The sequence below is a fragment of the Amborella trichopoda genome, chromosome 11, assembly GCF_054954075.1.
Source record: "Amborella trichopoda isolate Santa Cruz 75 chromosome 11, AtrichopodaSantaCruz75HAP2 v2.0, whole genome shotgun sequence".
In the NCBI taxonomy this organism is placed as follows: domain Eukaryota; kingdom Viridiplantae; phylum Streptophyta; class Magnoliopsida; order Amborellales; family Amborellaceae; genus Amborella; species Amborella trichopoda.
The window spans coordinates 1,438,404-1,459,032 of record NC_142346.1 but is presented as its reverse complement, the minus strand read 5'-3'; the positions used below and the strand labels follow the sequence as shown (position 1 = coordinate 1,459,032).

Below are 20,629 nucleotides of genomic sequence, written 5' to 3'. Positions count from 1 at the left end.
TGGAGGAAAAAAATTGCATTTTTTTCAATGTAAGTTTTTTTTTCTTTGACATCCAAATTGGGCCTAAGCTATTTTAAAATACCAATAAATAAAAGATATTAGCAAAACTTTCCTTTTATGCTCAATTGTCTTTCGTTCCTCTTAACACAAATTGAAAGCAAATAACGAGTAGCACGTCATTCAATAGTCCGTACTTCTCCAAGTCCACAGCATTCCGAATAAGAACAAAGGGAAAATTTTACGTGCCGCGCCACCAACCGCCTGGTCTAAATGAATTAATATTATTACTTCTGCCATGATGTCAAGCCAAATGTTGTTTGATTTTTAATTTTTTCTATGAAACATTTTTAATTGATTTTTGGAGCTTGTTCTCACCTTATTATGGAGTACGCAGTAGAAAAAATATATAGTTTTAAATAAATATTAAATAACCAAACTGTCCCTATATATTCCCTAGGTATTTTATTTACGAAAAAGTACATTATTAGACCATTTATCTTTAGTACAAGTGATCACAATTTATCTTGATTGTTATCTGTGAAATTAGACGGTTGCATTCATTTCATTGACCAAGCTCAAATTTCAAAAGAAACTTTCTTCAAATCTAAACTATCAGATTTCACATCGGATGGTTGTAAGAAATTATGATCTCCTTGTATCAAAGGTAAATGATTTAATGTCCGATACATTTTTCAACTATTTTTATCAAGTGTGCCCCTTAGGGCTCTACACAATCCAAACTTTAATCCGTAATGATTTATAAAAAGGTGCAAATTTTATAGGGCCTAGGCTTTGAACCATCAAATTAGAGCCTACCTTCAAATAGTTTCGAGAAATATGGTTTCAATACTGGAAATATATGCGAAAGCCTTAAAATGTATTTTCATCTTTATTTATAAAATTTAAAGCTTCAAAAATAGTATAGATCAATAGATCTATGAAAACTTGAAAATTTTTCCAAAAAATACGTTACAAAATACATTTCTTCCAAAACTTGAAATCCATTTTTCTCTTGTGTTCATACCTCTTGATGCCGAGATGATCAATTCGAAGATACTTAGGCATAAAAACATCTTCTAGTGAAAATTTTTAAGTAGGTTCTTATTTGATTGTTTAGAGCCTCAGCTCTACATAAACTTTTCGTTTTATAAAATAAAAGACAAAAAATAAACACTCTAAACCGTCAGCTCATGATATATTACTTAAGCGAGCTAACTTGTGACATTGCCATCCATCCAAATGAACAACTGAGAACGAGAGTTAGATATAATATGTGAGTGGCACCTCATGTAAAGTCTTCCCTTATAACAATCACCAGCAAAAGAGGAAATTAAACGATATGTGAAAGGGAAAAGTATATTATTGTGATCGAAATCCCAGAAAATTTTTCTCGACTCTGTACAAAGAGATGCCATATCCCAGGCCGCTGATTTTGCATTAGACGGATTGGGGTGTTTATGACCTTGTGGTCTGAAAGGCACTCATTCTCATTATCTACAATCCTAAATACAGATAACCAGCATGCCAATTGTGGCCATTTTCTCTTCCTATTCTGTCTTACCCATAAAAATAACTTAGAAAAACAAAAAATCACACATGAAAACACTTAACAAAACCCCTCATCATAAAACAAGTAACATGGATCAGTTTTGGGGTTTTGCTTTCATAAGAAAGAATGAAAGAGGTTTTAGTTTCATAGGCCAGAATTCCCAAGCACCATCTCTACATCCTGCAATCACAAAACCAAAATACTTGCTCAGCAAAAATAACAGAGAGAAAAACTGAAGAAGAATGAAACAGAACTTAAAACATGAAAAGTGAAACAGTCACGCATGGATGAGTGCACATATTCATGGATGTGTCAAGTCTCATGTAAGCCTTGTTTCCTTCAAAAACTTCAACAAGCCTTTTTCTTTTGGAATCATATAGGCAGAGCAAGAATCCAGCGTTTATTGTGGTTAATTGTACGCCCAAACATATTCACGTCTTGGGTCTGCACAAGGCAAAGTAATATGGAGATTTCTCTAGAACAGCAGCAATATTTATTAAAACAAACATGCAGACATGCATGCACACATACACGAACACACATGGATATATATGATGTTAAGTGTGGGTGACCTCCTGGAAAGTCCTTGTATCATGCCCCTTTTAGAAATTTATTCAAGAAAGAGTCCATGGGACCAATATTCTTAGAAATATTTCTTAAGAACAGCAGCACTAATAAGATGGGTAGCTCAGATGATGATGTTTCGATAGTTAGGACCATCGATAGAAATTCGGCCAAAAGCTGTATGGCTCATAAGGTACAATTTAAATGACAGTTGACCACCGGCATAAGAAAAAATTACCCAGCTATGCAATTGCATACATTCCCACATGTAGCATCGGCATTTTAAGAAAATAATGTGGCTCTTTGCTATAATTTTTGTTTTCTTAATTAATTTTCTGTTATAGCAAATACAATTTCATATATGCGTTTGTAAAATGAGCATTTCTTATAGGTAGGGTTTAGTTGCGTCGAGGGACGCACCTGTTATAGGGAGTCCACCCTTCCAATCCAAAACTTTTCAAGTTTATTATCTCAATCAACATGATCATCAATCTGAAAATAAATAAATAGGTAACTAAATTTTGAGCCTCAAAATTGGTCCATCTTGTACCCTTTGTTGTGGACTGTTCATTTAAATTCTACCAAGATCATTAGAACTACATTGTTTTTGAGGGTCCAAATTCATGGATCTCAGACATAAATGTTGCAGTGATCTGGGATGTGTTACAGGTCCTAAAACCCTTGAAAACCAGTGTGGATTCAGTAGACTCATCAAAAACTTTTCCCAGTTTAAATACAATGCTTCAAGAGACAATGAGACCCCAACTCACTTCCGCGGAGTAGGGGTAGAGAATTCCATACCATAGGATCCAGTACCACAAGTGTTTCAAAACTGAGAGAAAATTCATGTATTATATCCATTTACCAAGTTTAATGGGCTGACCCCAGTGATCAAATGGTATTATCAAGGATATGAAAAAGTAAGTCTAATACCATGGATATAGCAGAAGCTTTAGACGACTCATTTTCATCTCTTTTTGTATTTCTTAAACAAAAATCTACTTGCCTGCACCCGTGCTATAGAATTTGGATTTATGAAGAACTTGGTAAGCTCACAATTTCAGCTGAAATTGAAAGCATACAGAGTTAATCAGGAGAGAGGAAAAAAATGTAACTCAACTGGTACAAAACCAAGATAAATGGGACATAGAAACTAAATCAGCACCAAGCCTTTTTCTTTTTCTCTTTGTTGAGTACAGGAGGCCTCATTTCCTCTTTTCTAGTTTGATGTCAAAAGTGAAATACGAGTTTTTAAAGTCCAGTTCCCCATTTAAAAAGAACACATCTCTTTTTTTTATTTTTTTAGAATACGTTCTTCTTTAACAATTGACAACAAAAAGAGAGGAAAAAAAAACTCGATAATTATTTCTCATTATCTATATGGAACTTATGCTTGGAGTCCTGCAAGGCTTATGTTGCTAGAAAGAGAGAGCAACTTATAAACCATGTTGAACTACTCTTAGCATTTTCAAATTAAAAGCTTATGCAACTATGAGGGGACCAACAACTTCAAAGCAATTCCAAGATGCTGCATTACGTGTTCCAAGAACAAATAATAGCAAAACCTAAACCATAAAGTTCAATAATAAATAAATAAATAAAAGTGATGCCAAATTTGAGCTTTTCAATTTTGAACCCCCTAAGGCAGGATGATGAATAAAACAAACTATGGATTAACTTTGTGCACATGGTGTATTCCCAACATACCCATAGGATGAGTGTACATGGTATACACTCATCCTACGGGTGTGATCAAGAAACAACATACGCATAGGATGAGTGTAGCTGATATGAGGATGTTGAGATGGATGAGTGGCAAGATAAAAAGGGATAGAATTTGAAATGACTACATTCAAGAGAACTTAGGTGTGACTCCAATAGGCGATAAAGTGAGAGAAAATAGACTTAGGTGGCCTGGCCATGTGCAGCACAGACCCAGTAAAACACTTGTTAGGAGGTACGAGTTAGTTCAAGTGGAAAGCTAAAAATTGGCAAGAGGTAGACCCACAAAGAGATGGTTGGAAGTAGCGAGAAAAGAAATGGGGACTTGGCCTCAGTGAAGGTATAGCCCTTGATAAGCCAGGATTCGTGTAGCCAACCCCAAATAGTTGGGAAAAGGCTCTACTGATGATGATGATGATAATGACATGGTCTATTTCCAAACTAAAAGCAAGGAGCAATTACCTTATCAAACATTGACTAGCTTTGCACGGCCACTCTTTTGGTCAACTTGCACCTTCAATCCTAGCTGAGAAATTTCAGGTGTATCAACTGATCCTAGAAGCTCCAATTCAGATGCCTCTCTTTGGTTATCTAAATTTCCTTCCATCAAATTCCTTATGGCCCAAATGCCCCATTCTCTCAAATAAGGATTATCTTCATCCACAACACATTGCTGCATCATTAACAAAACACCTTTCTCCCTCCCAATTTCATCTTGCACATGTTTCCGATGATATGTGCAGTTCCCAATAATGGCAACTATATCCCTTCGAAATCCTTTGTATGGACATTTATTTTTTGGCGCAATAACTGACGCCCCTCCACTCTCACCTTCTTCTGTTGAGGTAAGCGATGCATTTTCATTTTCATGGTCCTCATTTGGCTTATCATTTCTAGATTGAGCTTGAGCTCTCTTGATAATGGCAGGGGGTTCCAAGTCACGAAGAAACCCTAACATCAGTTGTATCAGGCCAGAGTTAACAAGGGAATCAACAATTGAGGAACCTCGCATTTCTTGAGCCTCCTTTGTTGGTAGAGATAATTTCTCTGAATGTTTATTGTGGTGGTCCTCTAAAGCACATAACTCTCTCAAAATACTAATAGAATATCCTAAGATATTTATGACAGAAGATCCAGATGGTAAAGTAGGAGAAGCACCCGAACCCACTGGACAATCAAGAGTATTTGTAGAGAGAGAATCCATGGATCTTCCAACTCTTTTGACAATTTGAAGAAGAGAGAGAGCAAATTCCATGCAAATGCTTAGTTGGTTTCTTTGTTCATCCATGATATCCAAAAGCACAGTCAATAACCATGCTTGCATATCAGAAAAGTGGTCTTTAGACATAATTTCCTTGCTACCATTAGGAAAACTACATGAGCTCAAACCCCAAAACAATTGAGGGAAGTAGGGACTTTCAAAGCAAATGTATGACAGAAGCCACTGAGGCCATTCTTCTTCAATCCCATCTGGTCAAGTCAAGGACAAAAAATAGTGAGAACGAGCACCCAAATATCCATAATTTCAATCATGATTACTTCCTCTTGTTTTTATTTTTTTTTAAATTGTTAACTGTTGTATTAAAGAGGGGAAGAAGTAACCATGATTTTTTTTTGAAATCATGATTACTTTCTCTTTTTGTTTCTCTACATAGGTTTATTACAAGAAAAGATGCGCATTTTCTTTTCAGAAGAAATAGTAACAACAAGCACAGTATATTATGAAAATTGACAATCGATCAATATGAACAAAATCTAATAAAGCTATCACCACTATAATCAATTGACCAATTGTGCACTTAAAAAAGTGTAGCAAAAATTAGAAACCCAAAGATGGAGATACAGGTTCCCAAATAGAATGTCAATACACATCTAATATAGTCGAGACACATACACGAAAACATCCTATTTGTCACCCAAAAGTCCAATGGTTACAAGAAACAATACTACAAATTCACAAAAATTAGATAAACCCAACAAAATAAACAACAAGATATAAGCATACGAGTACAATAACGTAGAAACACATACACGAAAACATCCTATTTGTCACCCAAAACTCCAATGGTTACAAGAAACAATACTACAAATTCACAAAAATTAGATAAACCCAACAAAATAAACAACACAACAAGATATAAGCATACGAGTACAATAACATAGAAAATGCGACAAGAACGTAAGCAAAATACACGATAGTAAACAACCACAGAGTAACAAGATATACACAGAACACTGTGCACCATGACTAGAGGAAACTCATTTAGCCAATGGGCCATCATAATAAAGAACCAGAAATCAAATGCTCTAGAAATTTTGTGATGCTAGTCACTGTTCCTTTTTAATTTCCCACCTAACACATAAACACTAAATGCTAAATTTAAACTCTTGATACATTCCTGGGATTCATAACAGGGAAAATAGGAAATACAGGGCACTCAATTGGGAGAATACTAGAACAAGAGTTTCTAAACATAAAAGGAAATTCCTATGTGAATTTGGGAGAGAAAAACCCAGAAATACAGCAGAAATATAGTAGAAATCCTTGAACAGCTTAAAGAAATCAACAAGAAACCAATGTCATCACATAGTTTCCACAAGAAACTCCATGCAATTTCTCTCACGAATGAACTCAGAAGATGAAAAACAAAATGAAGGGGATGGAAATAGTAAATTCTCAGAATTCTAAGCTACCCATAAAATTGAGAGAGAGAGAGAGATTAAATAAGAAAATGGAAATTAAAAACACTCATTTACCTGAAACAATAGACCTAATTATGCCAGCCATTAAAGGTAAACCTGAAACTCCACATAATTCCTTCAATCTATGATCATTATCTCTGCAACAATTATAAATAATCATACATAAAGGCCCACATAGCTTAGAACTCTCAACCTCTGCAAATTTCTCAAAACCCTTGGGAAAAAGTTCACCCCAAATGGCCACTTTATGCCTTTCACCAGCTAAACCCACATTACCCAATATTTGCAGCCCCACCATGATGATATCCAACGCTTGGGGAGACATAAAATCCAAAGAATTCATGGTTACAGAGAGAAAGTGAGGACCTTGGTGGTCAATAAACGAGTCCTGGTTCATGGGTTCACCTGCACAAAGGTTTCTTAGAACTTTTAGGGAAGAGACGAGCCTAGAGCGGGTCAATTGGGCTCGAGAAGGACTCAATTCTGGCTCGATTTTTGGGGCCAAGTAGGTTCGGATAAGGTCTAGAAAGAGAGGGACGGCCCCTTTGGATGCAGCTTCTAGGCGGCCTTGTGGGGCTCTGGAGAGAGAAAGGAAGGACTCAATGGTGTGGTCTATGGTTGAGTTCGAGGGTGATTCATGGCCTTCGTAGTCTTGCTCCATGGGTGTTGCCTGGTTATTCTCCAAGCTATGTCAATGGACTAGCTCAGAGATTGGGTCTGGAATTCTAGAGAGAGAGAGAATGAGATTTTGTGGATTTTGGGATTCCAGAGAGAAAAATAATGGGTTTTTGTGTGGCCTTTGGTTTATTTTTGGTCCAGGCTGAAGAGGAATTCCAAAGAGAGAATGAAGAAATCTAGTGACAAAATGAATAATATGCGCAGGGTTTGTCCCTCAATTCGCCTCGATCTTGTAGAGCGAGAAAGAAACCCACGGAAAAGTTTATTAGAGCCGAGGCTCCAAGCAATTAAATTAGAGCCCATCTCATAAATTTTATTAGAAGAAGTTGTTCTGATGCTCAAGTATCTTCAAATTGATAATCTCGACTTCAAGATACATTAATATGAAAAAAAAAAAAAAAAATTTTAAAATTTTAAAATAATTCATCTTGTAACACATTTTATACAGTTAATTTTCAAAAAATTTCAAATTTTCATGCATCCACTTGATCTACATTATTTTTAAATTTTAAATTATATAATTATAAATAAAAATATATTTTAATACTATTACAAAGATTTTCGATATAACAACTATACTTTTCGACACAATTTGAAGGTAAGCTCTAATTTGATTGTTTAGAGCCTCTCTACAAAGGGCACCTTTAATGTTTTGGTTGATTTGAATTGATAATAGGATACTTTTTTAATACCGTAAAATCTAACGGTATTTTGAATACCGTAAAAGCTCGTGTATCTATCTTTTACTGAGGATAAATACATAAATACTAAATCAAGATAGGAACACCAATGTTAGTTACAATTATTACACCAAAATTGAAGGAAAAAAAAAGAGGTTGTGGTTTCTATAGGTTGTAACCTTAAACAATCCAATTAAAGAGCACTTTCAAATTTGATTATAATATATAATTTTGATGTAAAATATTTTTAAGATTATCTCAAAATATATTTTTATATCTAATTATAAAATTTTAAATTTTAAAAATAGTTAAAATAAAGTAGATCTGAAAATTTTAAAAATGATTGGTCTAAATAATGTATTGTGAAACACACTATTTTTGGGATTGAAAATCATTTTTTCTTTCATAATCATACATTCAGATGTCGATATACTCAATTAGAATGTTTTTAAATATTAAAATAATATTTTTTTTGGATTTTTGAGAAGCATATGTAGTTCTAAGTTTTGAGGTTGCAACCTTATATAACCCTCGTTTCTTTTCTTTTCTTTTCTTTTCTTTTTTTTTTTTTTTTTATTTAAAGGTGTGAGTAATTTCCCAAAAGTAGAAGCACAGGGCTTCTGAAAAGCGTGGCATATTACATAGACGTGCGGGAGCAAAATGTACCTTGCTCCCACGGCAAAAGGCCTTCCTGTTTTGCGGTTCGTCTTTCTCTTAGTTCGTCTCTCTCTCTCATGCTGGACATGGTCGTTCCGCTCTTTTTCTCTCTCATACCACTCTATTCATGCTCGACATTTTGTAGGGTGTTCGGCTCTCTCTCTCATACCAGTCAGTCGATTCTGGGAATTCTCAGTGGTCTCTCTCCGACATGGCCATTGAAGTAGGTACCTTTGAAGACATCTACCCCTCAAGATTCATCTCCTTCCATTTCCCAAACCCCACTTTCTCTCTACACCAAGAACCCCACTTTTCCTCACGGTTCCTCAGAATCGCAGTCCTCGACTCTCCCCATGAAACCCCACCTCATGAATTCACAGTGGGAGCAATGGTGGTTCCAAAAACTCGAGAACGAGACTGGGTTTTCTGCACTAAAAATGGTCATCTCCAACTCCTCTTATCTTCCCAACTATCTCGATTAGTCATTGTCAGTGACATCCCCATTAACAATGAATCCCTCTCATCTTGGGCGTTTTCTCTCTCTAGAAATGGTGATCCCTATGGGCCTCACCTCGAAAAGAGCTTGGCTCCATTGCTTCTCGCTCTAACACCGAAAGCTATGTTCAGAGATGGGATTCCTTCGGTACCGTTCATTTCTTACGATGATGGGGTGATTCGAGGCCTTGTTTTAGAGCAATCCTCAGGCCCAATTGTTGGAGATATGGTGATTGAGAATGTAGAAATTGATCCCAATTGTAAAGAAGTGGATTTTTCTGATGAGAAAACTGAGATGTCAGAGTTCAGGAGGAGGTTGAGGTTCAAGAGAATGCCCAATTTGGTTCAAACTGAGGTACCTCTCATGCCATTGAATTCTTGTTCTGATTTAGTTGCAGAGTTTAGATTAGAATTAGGGTTTCTAGTCCATCCTTATCTCTCTCCAATGGCTGCTGGTCTTGTGCTGGTGAGTCCTTTAATGGAGAAGCTTTTGAACGTAGGGAAAGGGCCGTTGCTTCTTTGTATTGGGGTTGGAGGTGGAGCTCTGCTTATGTTTCTTAGAGAGCACTTTGAAAAAATTGAAATTTTGGGGGTTGAAATTGATGAAATGGTTATCAAAATCGCGAAGAAATACTTTGGATTGATTGAAGATGAACAACTCCAAATTCTTTTAGGAAATGGAATAGAAATGTTGAAATACATGGGTTCAAAAGCTGTTTCTAATGGTTTAGGCCCCACGAATTTGGTAACAATTTGGCATGAAATTATTGCTTCTGAATCTAGCTCTTGCAGAACTTTTTTGCAGTCAAAAATTGGAAAGAAATTAGAGAAGAAAGGTTTTGGGCTCTCCCAATTTCATGTGATTACGATAGACGTAGATTCAGGTGATGCTACAATGGGACTTAGTGCTCCACCTATGGAATTTATTGAAAGGTCTGTTCTTTTAGCAACCAGACTAGCTTTACATGAGCATGGGATTCTTGTTTTGAATGTTCTTCCCTCTAGTAAATCCTTTTATATTGATCTGGTTTGTTCACTCAGAGAATTTTTTGCTGAATTATATCAAATTGAGGTCAGCAATGGTGAGAATTATGTTATCGTTGCCACTTGTTCAGTTATTGGTTCTATAGCTAAAGATGGCCCGATTGTTGAGAAATTGAAGCAGGTAATTCCAAGAAGATACATGGATCAAATAACACAAATTTGAAGATCTTTTTGGAAGATGTTAGGATTCTTATAGTGTTGTAAAATTGTTGGGTAAGAAAATGTTTAATTGCTTACGAGAGTGATCTTCAAGGTCGCAGTCCAATTATATATCAGAGGTATGCAAAATGGCTGGTACAAAAAGACAGAATATGCTCGAAAGCATTAGAATATGGATTTGCAATTGATGAAAAATAGCTTCCTCACCTTCACCTTCTTTGTGATCCTCTTCGGAATCAGAATCGGAATCAGAATCTTGCTCCCTTCAGGATAAATCTAACCCCTTCCTCTATTCCCTCCTACATATATGGGATATTTCAAGAAGTGAACTTCTTTCTTGGTAGCAGGATCCCGGGAAAGGATCGGAAAGAGAATTTCATTATATTTCTGACCAGGAACAAGACCTATCACAAGAATCTTTTATGTTATTCCCATTTTGTTTTTGAGAGACGATCTGGATTCCTGGATTATCCATGACTGGATAAGAATAACCTGAATATCCAGAACCAGAATGTCCTCCTGGAGGTGTAAGAGTTTCAGCTGGTTAGATGGTTTCTGATATATATATATATATATATATATATGTAACCATTACCTACCCATTCTTTTAGATGTGAACATTTCTATAATCAGAACTTATATGGTGTATTAACCATTATATTGATTCATTAACATGCTTTATTTATTCATTTTTCCTGTTTTGTGCCACAATTACTTGCTCATAAGCTTTGAACCCTCCTTTTGTGTATTTGTGAAGAGCAAAAAGGCTCCCATAATCCTTGGTGTATTTATAACGATAAAAAGCACACTCCTTTTGTTTGGCATGAGATCTAACAGTGGAGTATTGTATCATTGATAATTGATGATGGATTTGGGCAGTGACATATTAGGAACTTAATTCTTATGTATATGTTTGGGCATATGACATATTTGGAACTTAATTCTTATGCATATGCCAATGCCGGTTGTTATTTGGACTGACTTAAAGATTGATTTATTCCAACTTATGTGATAGATTAGATTAGTATGACAGAATTACACAGTTAAACACTCAAGGAAAAATGTAGGTGTATAACTTGTTTTGGTGGACTCTTCCAGATGCCTATGATCCCATTTCATTGCTCGCAGAAAGAATGAATGTATCACTTTATGCTCTCATAAGTAAAGGAAGCACAACATAAGTGATAGGATCCTTTTTGCTATTCTCTAAAGTCTATACAAATGCATTTTGGAGAAAAATGACTAGCACCCTGATTCAGATAGAAAAAGTGCTCCCGTCTTAAGAAATTTTAGATTTCAGGCTATATATAGTTATTATGTGTAATGCTGAAATCTATAATTTATTAAAAAATAAAAGTGATATATTTGTGACTGACATGCTATACCTGGTAGTACAGCACAAGCTGGGTTAGAAGCCAGGTGGTGGCCATTTTTCAAATGGGGAAGTGCTTAGAATTTGTTCATCCTTGGGAGCGGGAGCACCTGTATGACATTTGGTTATCAAGGTTTAAAACCCATACTCTTCAACTTCTTTTCTTTTTATTCCAAACCTTGGACTATTTCAAACTCAAACCTCCTCCTAAACAAGGTTGGTAGCTATAGTGTCATATCCAAATAGTTCATCAATTATTTTATATGATGGACACAAGACATCTAAATTTAGTTATTGTCTTTCATCACCATTAGACACAAGACATCTAAATTTAGTTATTGTCTTTCATCACCATTACAACAAGAATGAATCTATTATTATGCACTGTTGAGAAGTATTAATCTGTTGTTGTTATGGTAGCTTAAAAATTGCATGCTTGTGTAGCTGTTCCATTTCATGTATTTGGAGTATTGGCTATCCAAGATCAATATCCATTGGTGACTGCTTAGAGCTCAAACAAACAAGGGGTAGTGGAATCAAACACGAAACAAATGCTGTGAAAGGAATAGCCAGGATGTCGTGGTGGAAACTGCAGATATAATGACAAAGTTGACGGGATAATGGGCTAAGGATGGGTTAAAATCTTCTGAATTGAAGTATAGGGGACCCATAGCATTTAGGAAGGCTAGGGCATTCTGAGAATTAGTCGTGATGATCTTGATGGTAGACCCAGTAGGGTTGTAAAATAGGGGTTTAGCATCCTTTGTGGGTATCAGGATGCATGTTTTGAAATAGGGGTTCAGGATCCTCGGTTTGTATGATCTTTTACCATTACCCATCCATTCTTTTATGTCTGAACATTTTTGTAATCAGCACCACTATGGTACATTGACCATAATATCAGTCCAATAAGGCACTCATTTTTTTTCTTGGCACAATCACTTTCTCATAGTCTCTGAATCCATCTTTAGTGTATTTACAAGAACAAAAAGTGCCCATAATGCATGCTATGGTGATTTATCATGATAAATAGTACTTACCTTTTGTTTGGCATGTGGTCTAACAATGAAATATCGTATTATTGATCATTGATGATGGATACAAGTGTGTGACATGGCGAGGAACATTATGTTTATTCATATGCCAACTCAGAACTTATAATGTAGATTTTGACTTGTTTAAATATTGAATCATGCCAGCATTAGATGATGGATTAGACGGCAAACTACAATTTACACATCCACGAAAAAAAGGAAAAATTATTTAGGACTGGGTTTTTTACGGGAATCACAGTGGTCCAAATTTTCAAGAAGTTTACATGGAGATCCCTATGGCTTTTTTTTCTTTTTTTTTAATTTCAGATTTGCCTATGGTCTAATGTTGCAAATATCAAACCGTTTTTTATTTTAGTTTTTTCAATTTCTGTGAAGCTAGGGCTGTCTGGTGTCCCATATATCGGTTGGACCCATTTTTGTGGCTGTCCGGACCACCCCATACTTATCATTTTTTTTGAGTTATACATGTCCAATTTCTCCAACATCCTACGACAGAATAGGAAACGTGTGAATTAGAAAATCAGTTCGGTTTATGCCAGGGAGGTCAACATTGAGGCTATTTTGCTACGTAAGCGATTGATTGAGAAGTTTAGGGAGAAGAGAAAAGACTTCCATATGAATACGGAAGGGTACCTAGAGAGTTAATTTGGTGGTTGTTGAGAAAGAAAGGAGTCTCTAGAGGATATATTGATATGATGAGTGATAATGTTCAAGGGAGTGCTAATTAGTATGTGAGCAACTAGTGGAGAGACAAGTGAATTTCCAGTGATAGTAGGCCTACATCAGGGGTTAGCATTGAGCCCTCCCATATATCTGTGTTTTGGTTATGGACGAGTTAATGAGGCATCTAAGGATGAGGTACCGTGGTGTATGTTGTTTGCGATGACATTGCCTTGATTGATGAGACTAGAAACAGCGTCAACAAAAAGTTGGAACTTTGGATAGATGCTTTAGAATCTAAAGGTTTTAAAATTAACTGGACTAAGACAAAATATATTGAATAAAAAATTTGTAACAATAGGGGTAGAAATGAAGAATAATTAAGATCAAGGTTTTAAAAAATGCTATTCTAATCTAGATTTGCCGATCTGGATTGGACATCGTCGAAGCCGTTCTGAATCCACTAATAAAACGGGATCCGGCCGTGTTGCTACAGTGAGTCGCTTGTATGACATCACGGATCGGACACATCATCGGTCCGTACCGGTTTTGACATCATGGAACGGTTCTTACATTAGCGAGCCGGTTTATTTTAAAACACGTTTTTTTATTGAGTATATGTTTTAAAACACTCTTTTTTTTTTATTGAGATCAGTGTTTGAAAAATCACGTGGCACATGAATACTTGCGCGCCGCACAAGCTGCAAACCTGACACATGCTGAGCTCACCTACTGCGTGAGCACCTTATGTGGACAATAAAGTGAGTTCTAACATTTTATACCCTCATTTCCTCCCACAATCCAGTGATGTGGGATATTTCTTTTTGACCTTCTTTCGAATGTTTCCATTAATCTATGTCTCTCTCTCTCTGTCTCTCTCTCTATCTCTCTCTTTTATATGAGGATATAGACTATATCCTATAAAATGAAATGGTCTAAAATATAAAATTTATTTATTTTTTAGATTAATTATATTGATTTTTCTTTTTTTATAATTTACAAAAAATATAGTACATATAATTAAGTTTATAACTACAAAAAATGAATTACATATAATAATTTTACAAAAATTAATATTATAACTTATAAGACATTTTAGATTTGTTCTTATTTGTATAATAAAATAATTATAAAATATAAACCAAGAATTTCAATTTCAGTAAATAATATTATAGTTAATTAGGTTGTGATAATTTTGGATGAGTAAAGCGATTGAATAAATATTTGATACTTTGATGTGATACTAATTTTACTTTATATGAAAAATTATTTTGTTAATCTTATAATATGGAAGCGTTTTCTAATATTTTTAAATTATTTTTTATTGTGATGCAATATTTTTTATAATGTTAAACTATTTTGATGTAATATTATAGTACTATATTATAATTAATAATTATACAGACATCCAGACAGGAAAACAATGTCTCAATATTCACCTATTTTTGCAAAGTAATGAAAGTACATAATGCACTACTCTTAATTTCTTTTAGAAACTAAAAGAACACGATTTTTAGAGATTTATGGTGAGTTTTTGAAGAGCTTTTGGGACAAAACTTGCCAATTCGGTTGATTCTCCGATCCGACACGCCGATCCACCTATCCAACATGGTTTTGGGTGGACGATCCGGGTCACCGATCTGTATTTTTAAACCTTGGTTAGATTGATGGCCAAGAATATCCCCATAAGAGATATTTTTGATATATTGGGTCGATAATCTCATGAGAATGGAGAGATTGAGGAAGATATTGCGCATAGAATTAGAGTTAAGTGGACGAAGTAGATACGTGCTTCTGGAGTCCTATGTGATCACCGCATACCAATGAAACTAAAGGGGAAGTTCTATAGGACAGCTGTAAGACTAGTCATGCCTTATGGGACGGAATGTTGGGCTGTTTCTAACAACATATATCCATAGAATGAAGTAGTTGAGATGAGCATGTTGAGATGGATGAGTGACAATACAAAAAAGCATAGAATGCATAATGAATACATCTGAAGGAACTTAGGGGTGGCTCTAATAGGCGATAAGATGAGGAAATTATACTTAGGTGGTCTAGCTATATACAACATCCACCTAGAACAAAACCGGTTCCGAGGCGCAATTTGGTTCAAGTGGAAGGCTCTAAAAGGGCAAGGCCTTAAGGAGAAGGTCCAAAAGGACATGGATAGAAGTAGTGAGAAGAGATATGGTGACTCATGGTCTGATTGAGGACATGGCCCTTGATAGAACAGACTGGCGGTACAGGATTTGTAGAGGCCGACCCCAAATAGTTGGGATAAGGCTCAGATGATGATGATGATGGATGTCTCCAACATCCAACTGCATTTGAAATAAAAAAATAAAATAGAATTAGGCCAGTCTGATATCTCGAACATCGGACCAACCAATACTACTTAGCAATTAAAATATCTTTCTTATGAAGCCTTCTATGTCTTCCTTTATTATTTTAGTTTTCAACTTCTTCTGTATAATTTCGTAACTAGAGCCATCTCGTGTGTCTCATCTCTATCTGCCATCACATGTTATATTCCAATATGTTGAATCCTTACACGGCTTTGTTGACATTTGCATTGACAATAAATGTGACTCAAAGATCCCTTCCCTGACATATCTAGCACTGTTACTCATTGTACCTGCATAAAATCTGTGTAAGGATAGGCTGGTGTCCTTCTGAAGTAGACCCTAGGTTTTTCAGTGGGCATGTTTAGCCTACACTATGGAGTGATTGACTTCTTCGGGTTGACCCACCCTTGGCAAGCCCTCACTGATAAGAGTATCGCAGATTGCCTATTTTAGTTGCTAGGTGGTATTGGCTGGTCCGATGTTTGGGATATTGGACTGACCTAATTTTATTTATTTTTTATTTCAAATGCAGTCCGATGTTGGAGACATCAGACCGATCTAGTTTAAAAAAATGCTAGATATCTGGTGGTCTGATGTGTGCAATGTTGGACAACCCAAAAAATGGGTTGGTCCGATATCTGGAGTATCAGATAGCCCTAGTGTTTGTAAGAATTGATAAAAGTAAAACAAAAAACTGGTATGATGTTTGCAACATCGGACTGCAGACAAAATTGGAATTAAAACAAACATGAAAAAGAGGGACCTCTGTGTGAAATTCCCAAAAATTTAGACCAAACTATAATTCTGCTAATAAATAAATAACAGTCCATATGTAATTTTTCCCCAAAAAAATAGTAGGGGTTATGACTCATTTTAGTCAATCCTTGCAGATGTCTATGATCCCATTGCATTATTCACTGAAAGAATGTACACATAAGTTATATGTTCTCACAGATAAAGAAAGCACAACATAAGTAATATGGCAATTCTCCAAATGCATTTTGGAGAAAAATGAATATTGGCCTGATTCAGGTAGAGAAATATCTCCTTCCATAACAAAATGTAGATGTCAGTTATATTTAATTATCATGCATGATATTTGTGATTCACTGGGAAAAAATAATAGTCATATCTTTGCAACTGCAAGCCATATTTCAAATATTTTTTACTTGACACCACTGCATAAGAAGGATTAGAGGCCTGGAGGCGGCCATTTTTCTAATGCAGGAGCACCTATAAATTTTTTATTCACGGGAGCGGTAAACCCTGATTATGTTTCTTGTCAAGGTTTGAAACACATATCCTTCAACTTGTTTATTTATTTCAAACTCGGTCTGATATTTTAAGTTCGTACCTCCTTCTAATCAAGGTTGGCATCTATACTGTCATGTCTGAATAGGTAATCTGTAATTTTATGTGTTGGATATTAGACCATCTTATTTGAGTCATTATCTTTGATCACCAGTCGAAAAAGAAATGAATCCATAGTTCTGGCACTGTTGAGAAATATTATCTGCTCAGGTGGTTATGGTAGCTGGAAAAACTGCAAGCTTTTTTTCCATGATGTGTGCTTGGGGATTTGGCTATCCAATATCAATGCCCACTGGTGGCTGCTTAGAACTTAAACAAGTGAGGAATAGTGCAAACAGATATCAATCACATCAAGGCAAAGGAATATCCAGGAGGTCATGGATGAAAATATGGTGGAAACTGAGGATACTATGGCAGAGCGCAAGGGAGGGCAAAGGGGGGTAAGAATGGGTTAAAATTCTATCGAATTGAAGGAAGGGGAACCAATAGCATTTGGTAAGGGGAGGGCAGTTTGGGAACTACTTTTGAAATGGTTGACTTCGCAGGACTGAACAACGTTGTGAATATTAGTTGACGATCTTGAGGGTTGACCCGGTAGAGTATTAAAATAGGGAATTCTCTGTGGATATCACGATGCATGTATTGAATATTAGTGCTGTAAAGGTATTCCCTTCCACTTTATTTAGTTATGGAGCTTATATTGGGAGTTTTAGTGTAACAAATTAACCTCTAGAGCTCTGTTAGGTGGTAGTTGTTGTGTTCATTTTCGTTTACTTTTAATCTATTTTTAGAATTGATCGTCATTATCTTGGTTTATATGTATATTTTAGTGTTGATTGTTCCTGTGCAATATAGAGAGCTTGTCCCAGTATATGTCTCTACATGAATAATAATATTCTGTATCTGTGTGACAAATAGATAAAAAAATTAGAAAAAAATCATCGAAATTGTTAAGCCGCCTTAAAAGATTATCAAGGTGGCCAATAAACCTATCTACCAGTAAGGTGGTTTGATTTTAAAATATGATTTTCACTCAATTAATTCCTCATCTATTTTGTTCAATAACACCCAAAATGCCTGAGTCCTAGATTTGGAGTCCTAACAAGCAGTGGTGCTTTGGTAATCTTGCCCCACTTAAGTGGCCCCAGCTAAATGATGTAAATACGTTCAGTAAAATAATGTAACTTGCTTGCTCCAGATTCCAAAACCAAAAATGTTTTTTGCATTAAAATTTCTTATTCCTGGTTTGGAATTTGGAACAAGTGGGGGGCATGTTGGTCTTATTGGTGCAATTATTCCAAACCCTGAGTGGGAACATTTTTTAATGAAATACTTGAGAAGGTACTTTAGTGAAATGATCCTATTAAAATAACCCCTTTGTTGATAAATTGGTTGATTTGACCGCTCCAGTGATTTTTTGAGATAGTTTGACCATTTTGACAATACTTTCCCAAAAAACTATTCTATGCGTGCACATACAAAACGATATTGGATCAAGATTGTAATCAGGCGGAGAGCGTAACAATGTTAGGCTGATATATGACACTGGGGAAATGACATACAACTTAAGGACAAAGGTTTGGGTTGGGCTTATGGAGGCAAGGTACAACGTTAAACAGAATAACAACAGAAAGATGAGGCTAATGTGATTGTATGTAATGATGGTCGGTTGGATTTTGGGATTAGATGAAAGGACTATGGTTACAAGACTTTGAGCTTAGGCTGAACAGATCTATGGCTGGTGGAAGTTTTCTAAAATATTGGTGTTCTTTTGTTGAATTGAAAGTCAGAAGATTTTGATGGTAGGAAGAAGATATGGGTCAGAAAAGGGTTGGATAGGAGAACTTTGGGGGGTTGTTGGGGGTGGTTTAGAGAGAAGGAAAAGCAGAGGTCCTTGATTAGTTACTAGAGGCAGAGGGAGCAGGCGCAGGAAAGGAGTAGCACACGTAAGAAGGGAGTTGTAGTAAGGGGATGGGTATAGAGGTGGAAGTATATTGTGTACTATGATGCTCATGGAATTTGATTAGAGGGGCAGGAAGGTTCAATCATACATGAAACTATACACAAATTTGAGAGAAGTTAATGAGCTTTGGGTAGAAGGATTTAGAGGTTGGGAGATGTTTTAGGAAATCACATTTGTGGAGTCATAAGGGGGAAATGTGGATAAATATTGGGGGGTTGGAATTATGTTTGATTTCGTGTGGCCTGGCTCTACGTGATTGGAAGCTTAGGAAGATTGGGGTGAAACAGAAAATTAGAAAATGGGTGAAGGGTTCAAGTGGTGTAAGGTTCACTATTGGGATTGGTTCTTTGAGGGAACTTTGCTATCAATATATGTCTCTAGCTTTGGACATTCCAGGCTTTTGGGGGTCCAGTTGATCGAGAGGCTCATGTTAAATGAGAGTGCTTTGTTGCCCGGTTGAGGAAAGGGTTGAGGGGTGAAGAAGGTAGAATGAAATTACAATTTTTAGTGCCGTTCGAGGACGTGGAGTTAGTAGAAGGGAATCGATAGACTAGTCTGTTAGAGTAGATTGTGGAGGACATACTTGTTCTTTATGAGTGTGTTCGAGGAATTTGGAAGTCTTCATTTCTTTTCAATTGTCTGTGATTTTGCTCAACTTCCTGGCCTTCAGGGATTTGGCAAGAGAGAAATGAATGCATCTTTATGAGTGTCTTCTTTTCATTTTTTTGATCGACATGAGCAAAAGAGGGGTATGGTAGAAGGTCGAATGAAGATGTACATCATCTCATGCGAGTTTCTTGAGGACTTTAGCATTTGGTTTGGTTTGAGAATGGAGTGAGCTGAGGAGGTGTGAAGATGTCTTCCCAGGATGGATTTCATTTGGTGGCTTTTCTCCTTGTAATGCTTCAGCTGTTATAGGATGCCTCTGCTGTCATGATCTTCTAGTGCTATTTTTGTTTTACTTATATAATTTCCAGATTAGTTTATCTCAAACACAAGGAACATGAGGGCTATGGCACTTCATTGGCATCTAGACTGGTGTATTTGAGCAAATCATCTATCAATGATTGCCTGTGTATTCTTCTTAATAATTATCTGGAATGCTTGGTTGAATTGTGTATATGGCGCATGCTCACACATTAAGTATGCTGTTATGTCTATAGCCTGGGGCTTTATTTAGGCACAAGTCGATTTGAGACAAATTGCATCAAGATGTCAAATTATCTGAGATACTGAGCATTTGGCGGATTTGGAACTGTGGAGCTATGTAAACATCTAACAATGCCATGATAATAGCAAAAAGTCTTTTGTCAAAATTCTGAAGAATAAGTCTCCAAGTAAACTGTGTGTGTGTGTGTCTTATATGGGATTTGAGACCTGGGCTTTGTAGCTAGTGTGTTCGAGGCCACTGTGCAACATCCCAAGGTTAAATCCCACTGGCGACCTACCAAACAGAAGCAAAAGCTAACATAATATATAGAACTGAGTGATATTTTGTAGCTGGGCGAAATTGTGTACTGTATATTTATGTTTCTAAGCATTATCAGGTATTGTCTACTACTAAAAGTAAATATGGTCTGAGGTCATCTTGGCTGCAGTCATGATGAAAATAAATCATTTATACTTCGAATCCAATAAACATTGTATATATATGGATTAGTAGCTAGTA

The 20,629-nt window shown here is 36.0% G+C and overlaps 2 protein-coding genes and 1 long non-coding RNA gene across 7 annotated transcripts; 2 read left to right on the top strand and 1 right to left on the bottom strand.

Moving 5' to 3' along the window:
* Window positions 1-1,340: 1,340 nt before the first annotated feature.
* Window positions 1,341-7,450, bottom strand: MEE50 (ARM repeat superfamily protein). Of its 5 annotated transcripts, none has more exons than XR_002282141.2 (4): window positions 6,593-7,450; window positions 4,298-5,305; window positions 3,120-3,177; window positions 1,341-1,729 (listed from the first exon to the last, which is right to left on the bottom strand). XR_002282141.2 is itself a non-coding variant. In XM_020671642.2 (3 exons), exons 1-2 carry the CDS (start codon window positions 7,197-7,199, stop codon window positions 4,302-4,304), a joined length of 1,611 nt encoding a protein of 536 aa, XP_020527301.1. In that variant the 5' UTR covers window positions 7,200-7,450; the 3' UTR covers window positions 1,341-1,993; window positions 4,298-4,301. The 5 variants fall into 5 exon arrangements, 2 of the variants coding, with proteins under 2 accessions (XP_020527301.1, XP_006851700.1); XR_002282140.2 differs by lacking the exon at window positions 3,120-3,177 and adding an exon at window positions 1,847-1,993; XR_016044413.1 differs by lacking the exon at window positions 3,120-3,177 and adding an exon at window positions 1,907-1,993.
* Window positions 7,451-8,507: 1,057 nt separating this feature from the next.
* LOC18441406 (S-adenosyl-L-methionine-dependent methyltransferases superfamily protein) lies at window positions 8,508-10,940 on the top strand. Its single transcript, XM_006851639.4, has one exon. It carries the CDS (start codon window positions 8,765-8,767, stop codon window positions 10,253-10,255), a length of 1,491 nt encoding a protein of 496 aa, XP_006851701.1. The 5' UTR covers window positions 8,508-8,764; the 3' UTR covers window positions 10,256-10,940.
* Window positions 10,941-11,643: 703 nt separating this feature from the next.
* On the top strand, window positions 11,644-12,561 carry LOC148779665 (uncharacterized). Its single transcript, XR_016044414.1, has 2 exons — window positions 11,644-11,756; window positions 12,068-12,561. It is a non-coding gene; the product is annotated as an uncharacterized LOC148779665 (long non-coding RNA).
* The last annotated feature ends 8,068 nt before the right edge of the window (window positions 12,562-20,629 follow it).

Excerpts from the sequence above, each read along its gene's own strand:
- LOC18441406 (XM_006851639.4), top strand. The coding sequence starts at position 8,765 with ATGGCCATTGAAGTAGGTACCTTTGAAGACATCTACCCCTCAAGATTC.
- MEE50 (XM_020671642.2), bottom strand. The coding sequence starts at position 7,199 with ATGGAGCAAGACTACGAAGGCCATGAATCACCCTCGAACTCAACCATA. Across the intron at positions 5,306-6,592 it reads AATTAGGTCTATTGTTTCAG|ATGGGATTGAAGAAGAATGG; the intron begins GTAAATGAGTGT and ends TGACTTGACCAG.